This window comes from Sitophilus oryzae, unplaced genomic scaffold (genome assembly GCF_002938485.1).
Source record: "Sitophilus oryzae breed Bouriz unplaced genomic scaffold, Soryzae_2.0 scaffold_1297_pilon_pilon, whole genome shotgun sequence".
Lineage (NCBI taxonomy): Eukaryota > Metazoa > Arthropoda > Insecta > Coleoptera > Curculionidae > Sitophilus > Sitophilus oryzae.
In genome coordinates, this window is record NW_022145945.1 from 10,514,549 (window position 1) to 10,529,507 (window position 14,959).

At 35.1% G+C, this 14,959-nt stretch overlaps 1 protein-coding gene across 1 annotated transcript in view; it reads right to left on the minus strand.

Moving 5' to 3' along the window:
* LOC115874752 (autophagy-related protein 2 homolog A) overlaps positions 1 to 14,959 on the minus strand; it is a 97,850-nt gene that overhangs the window by 76,607 nt on the left and 6,284 nt on the right. Inside the window, exons 2-11 of the mRNA XM_030890028.1 lie at positions 14,400 to 14,568; positions 14,202 to 14,342; positions 13,979 to 14,081; positions 13,713 to 13,907; positions 12,629 to 12,788; positions 11,998 to 12,155; positions 6,118 to 6,272; positions 5,907 to 6,062; positions 3,284 to 3,542; positions 1,362 to 1,628 (exon numbers count right to left, since the gene is read on the minus strand). Of these exons, the coding sequence (XP_030745888.1) occupies positions 1,362 to 1,628; positions 3,284 to 3,542; positions 5,907 to 6,062; positions 6,118 to 6,272; positions 11,998 to 12,155; positions 12,629 to 12,788; positions 13,713 to 13,907; positions 13,979 to 14,081; positions 14,202 to 14,342; positions 14,400 to 14,568 (1,763 nt within the window). The remainder of the gene's footprint in view (positions 1 to 1,361; positions 1,629 to 3,283; positions 3,543 to 5,906; positions 6,063 to 6,117; positions 6,273 to 11,997; positions 12,156 to 12,628; positions 12,789 to 13,712; positions 13,908 to 13,978; positions 14,082 to 14,201; positions 14,343 to 14,399; positions 14,569 to 14,959) is intronic.

Sequence of the window (14,959 nt, forward strand, 5' to 3'; positions counted from 1 at the left end):
GTTATGAAAGAACTCGGTATCCTAAGTACAATGATATGCCACACTAAATACTTTTTTTTGTTTTGGACATTTGAGCACAATTTATTTAAACTAATTTCAAGTCCAGCCCTGTTTTTTTTTAAATATTTAATCTGTTCATCGTTCCAATATTGATAAGCCTTCAAAGTTAACAATGAAGTGGGGTAAAACATTGAATACGGAAAATCAAATGCAATAAAATAATAAAAAATAATATAAAATAAATAATATGTATATGTGAAATCAGTACATCTCAGCATTTACAATAAAGAGTACAAAATGCATTCGGAAGTATAAGAAGATCTGTTCCAAGAGCTATAAATAAAACTGAACGAAAAATAAATTTGTGCAATAGGGAGGGTTATAACCTTTTCGAACTAGAAACTAGTTAGTAGAAGTTAACTAATTTATAATAACGACGATTAATATTATACAAATTATGAGATTGTACACTGAAATTTCAAATGCAAAGTAAAAAAAGTTAAAAATAATATCTTTAAATTGCTTACCTGGATATTATTTATTTGATTTTGTTAATTAATTATTGCATTGTTAATTAGCGCTAATCAATATTGTTGCGATGAATATAAGCAGATTAAATAATTTAAAAAACCAGAGTCGGACTTGAAATTATTTTAAATAATAATTAAATAGTTTTGTTGTTATTAAGGTACACAAAACAAAAAAAAAATATAAGTGTTGCATCTCATTATATTCAGGAGACCGAGTTCTTTCAAAACTTGATATAAAAAATGCAGGTCCGTATTTAAAAAATATAAGTTGGCCTCTGTGTCTCACAAATTATCAGCTATTATAGCCCTAATTAAGTGGCTATGAGAATATGGAATAAGTTTTTTGATTTTCTAAAAAGTAACGACAGAAAAAAATAAAATTAATTTTCAAAAAAATCCGTTTTTTCGAAAAGACTCAGCAATCCTTGAAATTTTTTAAACTTTTTTGATGGCATCTTGGTGAACACCTCTAGGCGCAATTTTGCCCCAACTGGCCCAATTTAACCATCTTCGTATCTATTACGGTTTCCGAGATACCAATGCTCGTACCTCGAATTTGTAGCACCCTGTATAGTGTAGCCAAAAAGCTCACAATTTGTATTTTCAGTAGAAGTTTTTGCACCCTAATATACAAATATATTAGTCAAAATTTAAATATGTCCTTTCGTATACAAAAGATCTTCAAAAATATTAAATTCACACAACATTAAAGTACTACAATATTTAAAACAGAGGCCTTTATCAATAAATGAAAAATATATAAGGAACTTAAAAAGTGTTTTTTCTCTGCATATAAAAAAATCATAAACACAATGTATAATAAAAACTTACGATAGATCAGATTTTGGTCCGTGACTCCTACTGTTAGGATTACTTCGTTGAACGTGTTTAAATTTCAACTTGACGTTTGACTTAACTGAACTGGGTAAACTAGAACCAGCCCTGTTAAAATTAACTATAGGAACATACGTGACCTTTTCCGAATTATGTAGACACTCCAAAAGATCAAATTTGTTGGCTGTCAAATGACCGGTTATGGAAAACGCGGTAGAAGTAGTTTTTTCATCTGCCTCAATATGAAGAGGAGATGATAACAATCTGAAATAAAAAAAATAACGCCAAAATTACAATGAAAGAAGCGATAGCCTCTAAAAGAAAAATAAAAGAGGCTTTTTAATTCAATGTAATAAAAATAAATGTATTGCACATGCATCTGTAGATGTTAGTAATATATGGCAATCGCTTCTTTGATTTTAAAGAACCTAACATAAATAAACATAACATACGTAAAATTTAAAAATAATCATACAGAAAGTTTGGGGCTTTTTGGTTTTACCTTATTAAGTAATTGTTATCATGTAGTAAATGTTAATTTTGAAGTTTAGCTCATAGTTTAACTTAATATAATGTCATTTTAACAGAACGTCAACGGTTTCTTGTAGACGTACCTATTTAAAAAAAGTAAAGTGTTCTTGAATAGTTCAATTTAAATATTTTAAATAGTTTTTTTTTCTTTATTCTTTGTATTTTTTTGCTTCCGACGACGGAAAGAGATAAACTTTCCGAAAGGTTAAGCATTTTTTTCTTTGTTAGGCAAATTTGTATAACTGTAAACATAACTTCTGACAAGCAGTGTCCGTTTAGATTTAACGCAGAAGTTTTTACAAAAAATAACTATTTTATTTTGTAGATTTTCTTGCAGTGCAATGGCATATAATACCCATACAGGATTTTTTTGGAGAGCCGAAATAAAAAACCCCATTAATTTTCACCTGTCATTAAACTAGATCTACATATTTTGAAACTGATAAATCTACTAACTATCTCAAAATCCAAAGGGAAACCAACTTGTGAGTGGTTTTTTCCTTTAACAAATTTACCTGACCAACATAAGCTTCTCTATTGCATTCCAACAATTTTATATGTGTAAGGCTTCGTCCTACGTGGGAGACAAAAGCGCGCGAATGGGGCGGTGCGAGCGACGCGTATTTATCAAATAACGTTTTCTTACGAAGCTGTCCTAGGTAGGAGAGTCGCGCGACTGAAGAGGCATCGCAGGCAATTGAAATATGCCGTCGCGCGAGTCGCGCTCATCGCCCTCTGTTGTCGAACACGTCGCTCGCTCGCTTTTGTCTCCCACGTAGGACGAAGCGTAAGCAGCCTTCTGCGTAGCCATACAGGGTGTCCCAATATTCCGTGGACAAAAACTACTAGGTATTTTGAGAACCAAAATAAGTTCATTGGATCCAATTTACCTCTATACAAAAATGCTTCATTTGTCCGTTATGTGGATAAAAGAAATTATGTGCTTCTTCCGGTCCCATATGTAAAGCCGGGTTCAACAAACCAAGCAGACAAAACAGTGACAAGACAGAAACATTCATGTTTTACGACAAAATTGCGACAAATCGAATACATTTCTACATTTTTGTTTTGTTTCAAAATTCGTAGACTTTTTAATGTCCCGTTTCGAGTCGGTAAAGATCAAAGTGTCTATGTTTTATTCGTATATTTTACGACAACTTGTCGGCGCAGTGTGGATGGCTTGTGCTGCCAACAGTAGACTAATGAAATCACACATGGTTAATAAAACTCATTCGCAACAACTAAACTTTTGACTTTGTTTTTAAAATGCAATTTGACAAAATCTGATGGCAACGTGTTAGCGACATCGGGGACAAAACGCCTACTCTTACAATGTTGAAAGAATGTGAAAAAATTGCAATATATAAATTAATGGCAGCATTTCTTACCTTAAATGGCTTAAGTTGCACGCTTCATCAAATAATTTATGTATTTGATCGAATCCTTGGTGACTCAGACTAGTAAATATGTTCGCATTTATGTTTTTAAAGAAAGTTTCGACGGTGTTTTGCATTTGCTTGACTAGAACTTTCTCGTTGTCAGTCTGATGAGTGAGAATGTCCTCGTGCAAAAGAATAACGGCCAATGAGGCTAAACGAACTTGAAATCGGGATATCTCAGCAGTAGGGTCAGTGTCAAGATTGCTGACTGAAATAAAAACCACAAATTCCATATATAAAAATATTCAAAATGGAAAATTTATTCATAAAAAAGTAGATTAATTTCCTACCTTTTGGTTTCTACTTCAAATATAAATATAAATTAGCGATGTAACGAATATTCGCATATTTTTGAGGCATAAATATAATTGGTTAAAAAAATATATAAAATGTAACTAACATTGGGTAAATTGAACAAAGAAATATATATATATATATATATATATATATATATATATATATATATATATATATATATATATATATATATATATATATATATATATATATATATATATATATATATATATATATATATATATATATATATATATATATATATATATATATATATATATATAATATATATACACAATAATTTACCTTTTTAATTTTTTTACATATATTTCAATAGAAATTAAAAAGCAATAATTCTATTTTTAAACTTTATTAATTTTTATATACCGGGTGCGCCCCAAAAGTGGCTCACCCCTATAACTTTTTTGTTTTTTCAGATAAAAAAATGAGATTTGGTATGTTAGTATATGACATATGTAAATCAGAACTGATTGACGTATTCAATTGTTTTCGGTCACTTCCTGTTTCACCGGAAATGCCCTACAACTTTTGATTTTTAAATTACACTTTCGTTATTTTTTTACTTTATTCGATAGAAAATGACAATCTGAATAGAATAACATATCATATGTCAACTTTTGACATTTTCGCATATGCCTTATTTAAAAATGTAACATGCAGTTCATAACGATAATTTGACTCGAAATACCAAGTGTGTGGTACCAAATTATTCGTAAAAAAATGCTTTTTCCAAAATATGCTGATGAGCCACGCTTGATCCATTTGAAAAAAAATGAGATATTATTAAAAATACGATTTGAACATCTTTTAACCGGTCAGAACAAGACACGAAAACCATTAGACAATAAAATCAATTTTTCCAAGGCTCCTTGATCAAAAGTTAGTGTTTTTAACACAGCCATGACACTCTAAGACAACTCTCTATCTAGATTGAAATTTACGATTTTTATAAAGCAAAAATGTCAAAAATTGACATATAATATGATATTCTATTTAGAGTATATAAAAATATACCGAGGCTGCCATTTAAAAATGAAAAGTTGTAGCCATTTCCGGTGAAACGGGAAGTGAGCAAAAACAATTGAATACGTCAATCAATACTAATTTATGTCATATACTAACATACCAAATCTCGTTTTTTTTATCTGAAGAAATAAAAAAGCTATAGGGGTGAGCCACTGTTGAGGCGCACCCGGTATATCTCCTTTTATTTCGAACTAAAAATAACCATCTTGCTTATGAAACTATACTATAATATGTATCAAGACAACATGAAAATATCCTTCTATTTAAATAAATATTGACAAAAAAAATTAACATACATCATCTAACATATTCTTCTTCTAAATGTATGTCAATCTTTACTAAAATATACTTAAATTACGTAAAAATACTTTTATTACGAAATTCTTTTTTAACTAAACATACTACTAACAAACAAGGTATTCTACAATTAATTTTTTCAAACAATTATAATATATTTAAAAGTTCCTTTTTATTCTTAATTATAACATCCATAACTTTTTATTCACATTTCCATTCACCAATATAGCGAGAGATTCTCATTCGCGAATGGTAAAAACTTGATAATCGTTACATCACTACTATATTCTAGTACTACCAAATATATTATAAGACTATATTGCTAGTACCGCATTTACACAATGAGTGGAAATTGAAGCCACAGAAAATAAATAGGAATATCAATCTTGCATAAGTCCATCCTTTTGGTTCAACAGGATTTTCATGCGCACACACCAAATAAAACGATCTGATTCGTCTACTTCGTCGCTGAATGCTGTCACCTGCCCGCGCCCTATTTTAAACTCTAAATATTAATAACGTATAATATATTATGTTTTTATTGGTAATGGCAATATTTTAATCTCTTATTTTAGATATTCATTATATCTATCCGTTTCTTGTTTTTGTTTAAATATGTCGAGATTAAATTTAAATTTATAAGTAAAGGCGCGAATAGTCGTAGATAGAAACTTAGAAAACTACTTCTATTGGTTAGTATGAAATAAATCAACTAATCGCGAAGCACTTCTCACGCTTGCGTAGTTCAAAGCTATCGAACGAAAAGGACCGACTTATGTGGATTTTGTATAGGTCCATGTCAAAAATTTGGCTTCAATTTCGGTTCCTTACTAGCAATATAGTCCTATAATACATTTGAGTACTACAATCGTTTACGATGGATTGAAACATATATTACGTAATTATATGTGTATCTTGCTTGATACCTTACCTCGTCTTCGTGTATGGTTCGTGTTATCAGTCATGGAGCTAACCATACTTGACGTCATACTAGAATCCATTGAACTACTTATTCCACTAATGTTACTGTCATACATGGCACTTGTAGCATTTTTCATTAAGAGATACTGACTATCTGTACTATCATCTACAGAAGAAAAAAATACATAAGAGTGACAGATAGCTATCTCACAAGCACAAACCTAAAGTACCAGCAGACCAACCATGTGTTTTTTGCAAATTAAAGGGTTGAAATTGATTGAGCGGGTTTAGTAGGTCTCCCAGTTGTTCTTCAACTCTTTCATAATCCTTTTGTGTCATTGGTCTAGACGGAAACTGATTCTTGTGCGGTACGTTGCTAAAAATTATGATAAAACAAGTAAGAATCAGTCCTTAAATAGCTGTTCTGTTATACTAGAGTATGGAGGGTAGAGGTAAAGAGAATTATCTTCGTATATTGAAAAGTAGTCATCAAAAACAGAACAATAAGATGCGTGAAAATAATAATAAAAAAAGAAGCCCAAAAAATGTTTCAGCAATTCACAGCTGTAAGCAATTTAAACAGAAACTGTGAATGGTTAAAACGTGAATGACACCGTGATCCGTCACGTGGCGGCTTTTTCTATTTATTTAGAAGTGCGAAAGCAAAGCAAACGGGTTTAAGTTTAAGTAGAGCTGAAAATCTAACACCATAAGATTAATATTGTTACGTTTTTCGTCGGTTCCGTGTGGATAGAAAGTCACAATTTATTTAAACACTATTTATTTAACACTAATTAACAAAAACAATAACGATAAAAGACTTATAGAACTATTTACAAACGATTTATAACTAAGAATTTATTTTGAATTTTAGTGCGTCAACTGCACTGGTATATTTATAACTGTCCCCTGTAGGCCACCGCCGCCGGCTTTTATACCGACAGGTAAAGAACTCTAGAATTGTCCATAGATCGTTAGGTGCGTAGAGAAGGTTTTCGAATGTTCTCGTATGTACTAGTCCATTCCAGTGGGACTCGATTCTTCTCGAACGAATGAATCATTGCGGTGTCTATGCGATGTTAAGGTCACCCAAAAAGTTATAGGTGTGAGGTTAGGTCGAGTCCACACCGGCCCGCAACACTGCCCCCTTCTTAGGCACATGCTCGTCCCGAGATGTATACGGTGAATGAAGGTATTTGCAAAGCTGGCCCCTGGTACATTGCGAAGTCTGGTAGAAATAGCAGTCTACAGTTTTCTCTCCCGATCTCAGCTTTGGGTTGTAGCAGCAAACGAGGATCTCGATTCCCGTAAATCTGAACAAGACTTCAATCATGTTCCGGATTGTACGCCAACTCAAACCATCGAGTCCACACGCCAGCTTCGGAATGGCTAATCGTGCAATGTTGTTGTTTAGCAGGGCTTCTCTCAGTTCAATCAGGGTCTTCCATAGATTGAGATAAGTCGGCTTACTCGGGGACCATTCCTTGGTGACCAGGTAGAAGATGTGCCTTGCTTGACCATGTGCATTGTCGGTTAGCCTCAAGACGCTTCCAACCTCTGGATCCTGTCGGCGTAGTTCTCCGACACGCCCAAACTTCTCATTGAACGTCGCAGCGATTCCTCTGGACATCCGCAAATCTCGAGCCACACAATGAGCGAGCGAATAATCAGGAGGCACGGAAAAGAGGTCTCGTTGATCTTCTTTGGTTACACCATAGCGAGCCTTCTCACTGCTGTTGTATCGGGCCATGAAATCGTCAAAGGACATCTCCGAATCAGGGGGATCAAAGCTGCAGGTTCTCACGGTCCCAGCACGATCTTCTATTTCGCCTTGGTAGGGGCTCAAACGGTTGAAATGGACTACCCTCGGTTTTCCTTTTGGCAATTTTCTGATACGGTATACGACGTCATTAATTCTATCCATGACTTCGTATGGCCCTTCCCACGAGGATTGTAGCTTCGGAGATAACCCACGACGTCTCTGCGGGTTATATAGCCACACCAACTTCCCTGGTTGGTATCCTCCATGCTCAGCTTGAATGTCGTAGTGTTCCTTCATTCGGTCACTAGCACTTTGAATATTTAGGCGGACTCTCTGATGAATGTCGTCCATCCTTTGACGTAGTGTGTGGACATAATCTTCTCCGGCGACTTCTTCTCCCGGTCGGCAACCAAATTTCAGATCACAGGGTAGGCGCACTTCCCGTCCCATAACGATGCTGGCTGGAGTTTGCCCTGTAGATTCTTGGACGGATGAACGGTAGGCCAACAGGAACAGGTGAAGAAATTTGTCCCAGTCTCTTTGGTGGTCAGAGACTACTTTGGCCAGATAACGGTTGATAGTTCTGTTCATGCGTTCAACCATCCCATCGGATTGTGGATGTAGAGCAGTCGTCCTGGTCTTGCGGATGTTCAGGACTTCACAGACGCCTTGGAACAGATTGGACTCAAAGTTTCTTCCCTGATCTGAATGAAGCTCCATGGGAACACCAAACCTGCAGATCCATTCTTTAACAAGGGCATCAGCAATCGTGGACGCTTCTTGATTTGGCAACGCGTAGGCCTCGACCCATTTGCTGAAGTAATCCATTACTACCACAATGTATTTGTTGCCATCGTTCGTCTCCGGGAAAGGACCAGCCACGTCGATCGCTATTCGTTCGAAGGGACTACCAACATTGTACTGGCGCATAGGGGCTTTACCACGCTTTTGTGGCCCATTAATGGCTGCGCAAATGTCACATTTCTTACACCAGGCCCTCACATCTTCTTTGCAGTTCACCCAGTAGAACCGTTCACGCAGCTTGCCAAGTGTCTTGGTAACACCAAGATGTCCACCGCTGGTTCCATTGTGAACTTCCGCCAAGACTTCCGGGACCCTCTTCTTTGGAATGACGATCTGCCTTCTCTCTTCTTGTCTCTCTGGTCTCTCAATCACACGGCGAAGTAATCCGTTATCTATTACCAATGAATTCCACTGGGACCAGTACGACTTCACGTTCGGCGAATATCTGCAAACTTCCTCCCACGTTGGTCTCTGGTCCGCGTTTTTCCAGTTAATCACCAAGCCCAACTCTGGATCACTGATTTGGTCATTTGCAAGATCTTCGGTTTGCCAACTATCACCAACCACAGTCGTCCTTAAGACTTTCACTTCTTTCTCTTCTTTGCAACGATTTCCCATCTGTCCGCAATTCCAACAGCGAATCGGTCCCCCCTTCTTACTCATATACTGATCCAGTACTTTCCGCACAATCCTTTCCACTTTGGAATCGTCGGAACTCTCCTCAACAGCCCGTACAAATCCTAGAGACCTAGAGCATTCTTTCGCGGCCTCAAATTCCAGGGCACGTGCTAGGGCATCTCCCAAATGCGTTGGATGAGCTAAAAGAAGTGTTTGCCTTGTCTCGTTGTCACATAAACCATCAATAAAAGCCTGTACTTTTAAGCGCTCCATAACATTTTCGGGCATAGCAGGGTACGCAAGGCGAACGAGGCGGGCTACGTCGGCTTCAAACTCCTGCAGAGACTCATTTGACTTTTGAATGCGATTTTTTAGCTGGGAATGATAGACATGTTCCAAATGAGCTTAGCCGTACCTCATTTCTAAATGTCGAACCAATTGCTGATAATCTCCCTGTTCCGATGGTGACAATGTCTGCAGAATACCAGTCGCATCTCCTCGCAGTGCGACAGTCAAAGCGGTAGCCTTTTCAGCGATTGTCCATCCGTTCGCTCTCGCAGCGGCCTCAAACTGGCAAAAATAATTGGCCCAAGCGGTTTTTCCGTCAAACTGTGGAGGCTTAATAACTGATTTTGAGATATACTTATTTTCGACTAGTTTCGGTGCCTCCGATGTTTCTTGACATTTTGGTGAATTTGCCTTTGCTATTTCTTGTTTTAAAATTTCGATTTTTCTATTTACATCTTCCTCAATCTCTGTTATTTTATTGTTAAAACTTTCTTCCAAAATTACTATTTTATTATTAAAGCTGGCCTGTATATCTTTAGAATTTTCGATGATCTTATCTTCTAATGTATTGATTAAATCCTGGGCATTTTCCATAATTTTATCACTGATTTTATTATTCAAATTGTCTTCTAATTTTTGTAAGGACGAGTCAAGGTCACCTTCCAGCTCAAAGCAAAAGGTGTCAGGATCCTCACCTTCTTCAATCAAAACGTCTCTCAGTCTGGCTTGCAGAATGCTTTTCTTTCCATCTGTCTCGCATTCCCTCTCTTCCAGTATGCATTTTAATTCGGACACTTTCAAGTCTTTCAACAATTTCTTCGAGCCATTGTTAGTCTTTTTTTATTTTTCTAGTCTATCACACACGCCACACTTGACACCAATTGTTACGTTTTTCGTCGGTCCGTGTGGATAGAAAGTCACAATTTATTTAAACACTATTTATTTAACACTAATTAACAAAAATAATAACGATAAAAGACTTATAGAACTATTTACAAACGATTTATAACTAAGAAGTTATTTTGAATTTTAGCGCGTCAACTGTATATTTATAACTGCCCCCTGTAGGCCACCGCCGCCGGCTTTTATACCGACAGGTAAAGAACTCTAGAATTGTCCATAGATCGTTAGGTGCGTAGAGAAGGTTTTCGAATGTTCTCGTATGTACTAGTCCATTCCAGTGGGACTCGATTCTTCTCGAACGAATGTATCATTGCGGTGTCTATGCGATGTTAAGGTCATCCGAGGGCGGGCCATATTGTGAGGTTAGGTCGAGTCCACACCGGCCCGCAACAATATAGACGGTATTAGAGGCGGGAATTCCTGTTCCTTGGGAGGTACTAGTTCCTTAGTTCTAGTTCGTTCAGAGGATACCTGGAGAGGTGTTGAAAGCAGCAGCTTTGAAGGATCCGGAGTCCATTACTAACGTTATGAATTGGTGCTTAGTCCGGGGCCATTTTCCGAGATTGTGGAAGGTTGGAAAGCTGGTTTTGATCGAAAAGCCCAAAATGGAGAGTTCATCTGCGATAAACTACAGACCAATATGCCTAGTTAATGCCAGCGGGAAACTCTTTGAATCCTTAATAAAAGCTAGACTGGAGACTGAACTGGAGGAAAACGATAGACTGTTCGATAGGCAATTTGGATTCAGAAAGGGCAAATCCACAATAAACGCTCTTAACATAATTGTGGACAAGGTCGACCTGATAAGGCAACGCAGCTGGAAGAGTAGGGGATACGTAGCCCTTCTCACGTTGGATGTGAAAAACGCATTTAACTCTGCTCCCTGTCGGGGTATTATAGACCAATTGAAGTCAATGGGCATCAGTAGGTACCTAATTAGGGTTATCCAGTCCTACTTATCATGCAGGAAAATAGAGGCGGAGGACGGCCAAACCTATAAAATGAGTTGCGGGGTTCCTCAGGGATCAGTACTTGGCCCGACGCTGTGGAACGTCTTCTATGACCAGGTGCTGAGGTTGGACATAGGAACAGGGTGCGAGGTGCGAGGGTGCCTAAAAATATTATATTTTAATATGTCACGCATGTATGTATAGAAGAAAACGTAACTTCAAGCCAGAAGTGGTGTCTGTGGGTATATAGAAACGGTCAAGGCAACACATCAGTTATTGGATATATGTATAGTGAAGAAGTGAAGTTGCAATAATTAATTTTAAGTTAATGGAAATTAATAGTTAGTCGTTATTGTAATATTATTAAGTGTTATTAAGTAGTGTGTTGTTTTTAGCTGTTTACGGAGTTCTTTAAGTGTGTTAGTATTTGTCTAAAAGGACCACTGAAATCCATAACAATATGCTGACAACAGAGGGATTTCTTTATTCACAAAAGTGGATATGATCTTGTTGAAATATAAAAGTATAATGCTGACTACACATTTAACTTTGAGTCTAGGATATAAAATGTCTCGTTACTTTTGTTTTGGTTACGATCTATAAGGTGACGCAATCTGTGTCAGCGTTTTTAAATGAGAGTTTGGTATACTTTAAGTTAGTTTACTTTAGTCGTCTATAATCTCTTTTGTAAACCGCAGTTTATGATAAAGTCATTTTTTTAATTACGATTTGCTATTTTATTTTGTTTTACTAACCACGCTTACAACAGATCTTACCTATTGTCCTCTAAATCTGGTGATGAAAAACCCTCTACCAATTCCATCAAAATATGAAACTGTCTAGGTGACAAGAACAATACCAAAGATCCTAAGTTGATTTCTATAGCCACTTTGGGTCCGCTAACGTTTTCAGATTGTTTTATTTTCATTTTTACCTTTAAAATAAGCAAACACAATATAACTATTAGAGCGTCCGCACACAGGTCGTTTGGCTTTCGAAGAGGAATCGTCTCGAACCCCAAGCGGATCTCCCTCCACTCTACCTTTTTATGTAAATAATAGACATCGACAAACAACGACTCCGCGTCGACCGCCAAACGACCCGTTCGTGAACCTACTATTATTTACGTAGGGTAGAGTTCGAGACGCTTCCGCTTCAAATTTGAGACGACCCGTGTGTGCACGATCTTACAGAACTTATGTAGTAAATTGCAATAATTAAAAATAGTTAATTATAACAAACAGGCTATTTTATGAAGCTAAAATTTGAAGAATACAAAACAAATTTTTGATGCAACATATAGAGCAGTGTGTAAAAATAATTTTACATCCAAATACAGTATGGCATGTAAAATTTATAGTTGTGTGTGCCATATAAAAAGGTAATAATTGGTAAGCAAAAACTTACCTCTAGTTTGTTATAAAAGTTACCAAACGCAATGATATGCCTCTCAGGGTTTAAGTCATCATCATTTGAATATTCTAACTTTTTTGGCAGTTCGTCCTTCGGTTCAATTTCTTCTAATTCACTACAACTTTCTTCATCTTTTGAAGTACAACTACTATTTCTATGAACAAAACAATTAATAGCAAAATATATATATATATATATATATATATATATATATATATATATATATATATATATATATATATATATATATATATATATATATATATATATATATCAAGGGAATAAGTAACAGTGAAACCCTAATATATTTGATTTTAATAATCAACATCCATAAAATTATAGAACAAACAATATACACTCAGATGCAAAAAAACGCAACAGAGAATTTTTCGTCAAGTTTAAATTGTTATATTTTTTTACTTTTAGCCCGATTTTCATGATTTTTTTAGCAAACTGCATATAAATCTATCAACTTTAATTCACAAACCCAGTTTTATATAAGATTTAGTATTTGGCTTATTATACAACTGAAGGGTTATTTTTTATTTGCTAACTCTAAAAAACCCTGTGCAATAATTTCGTGAATAACTTTTCCTAAAACATTATTTTTCGATCAAATAAACCATGTCTCCGGAGCAATTTATTTTTTTGATTCATGTCAACATATGCCTTGGTTAATTTTTAAGAGCGAAATGAACTTGACACCAACAATTTGCAATTTTTTGAATTATCATTACTTTATGGTGTTATTTTTTAATATCACGCGGTGGCTTTGGTGACTATTGTCGTAATGTCATATCGACACTGATTAGAACTCTATATTAAAATTTAAAAAACGTTAAAGAGTAATGATACAGGCTTGGTTTGCGAAAAACAGATTCAGTTCGTACAGTTTGCGAAAAAATCACGAAAATAGGACTAAAAATTAAAAAAATATAACATTTTAAACTAAAACAAAAATTTTTCCGTTGCGTTTTTTTGCATCTGAGTGTATTTGTGAACTAAAATGACAGAAAATAATTGTCACTATCACAAACTCTTTTACTACACAGATTATATATATAGAAACTAAACCTACGTCAATATAGATCTGGAAATAGTCCTTTCTACACTTGGGAACTCTATGGTAGATAATTTAACACCTTCTATAACAATATCTTTTATGGTAAAAGAGTCAATTAAATATGCTTTCTTTGGATCTTCTTTTGAATTTGAATCTCTAGTACCTCGTAAATCTGGATCTTCAAAACTAGCCTCATCACAATATGTCATTCTAAAAAAAATTCAACTTGTTTTAATATTTAATATAAATAATGATGAAGTTCTTTGATGAAGTAAACTTACAAGGCAATATTAATTAAAAGTCCAACACCTTTATCACTTTCTTTGGGCAAATGTTCCACTTGAATAACTGTATCCTTAAAAGTAACTTTAATCTTACGAACAACTAAAAAACATGATTATTTAATATGAAACTGCATTCACATCATATTGTAAATGCAATATTGCCGCAGCAGTAGCTCTGCTACACATAAAAAATTGTATTTTTTTTAATTTGCATACATACTGGATTCTATGGTTTGCGCAAATATCTCTATTCCTTCAATAGCTTGCGTACTAGTTTCTTTTGCTTCATTTTTGGCAAACTCCTCTGCTAAATGCATTGAACTGGTCATGGAATTCCACATTGATTCAAACATGGATGTTGCTACAAAGATTAATTATAAATTCAGACTTCTCCCAAAAATAAAAAAAATAAATTTACCATCTTCTTTTCTTTGTTTTGGCTGAACTGTTATTTTTAAACCACAAATTTCAACTTCGGTAGAGCTGGTAAATATACTAGACCATGGTACACTAATGTGTATTATATCTATGTAGCCATCAACAAATTCAACTGGCCAATTTTGCGCTTCGCTTAGTTCATTTAGTGCCTGAATTCAAAAAGTTACAAAAATATTTAAAATAACGAATGAAGTTTATTTATCTCTTAAAATTAAAGTAAATATTGTGACTAATAAACAAAAAGAAAAAAATATAACAATAGGTATCCAGAAATAATACCGGGTGCGTCTCAAAAGTGGCTCACCCCTATAACTTTTTTAGCCGACCATACCAATAGGTAGGCTATTAGGATCGGCAAAAAAAAATTTTTAATTTCACTCAAAATGAGTTACTTGGGTCATAAATGACCTAAATACAAAATATTTTCATGGTATCTGTCTGTCCGTCCGTCTGTAACACGATAACTCAACAACCGCTGAGCCGATTTTAACCAAATTTGGCACAAAAATACTGTGGCACCCGAGAATCTGGCCATTAGTT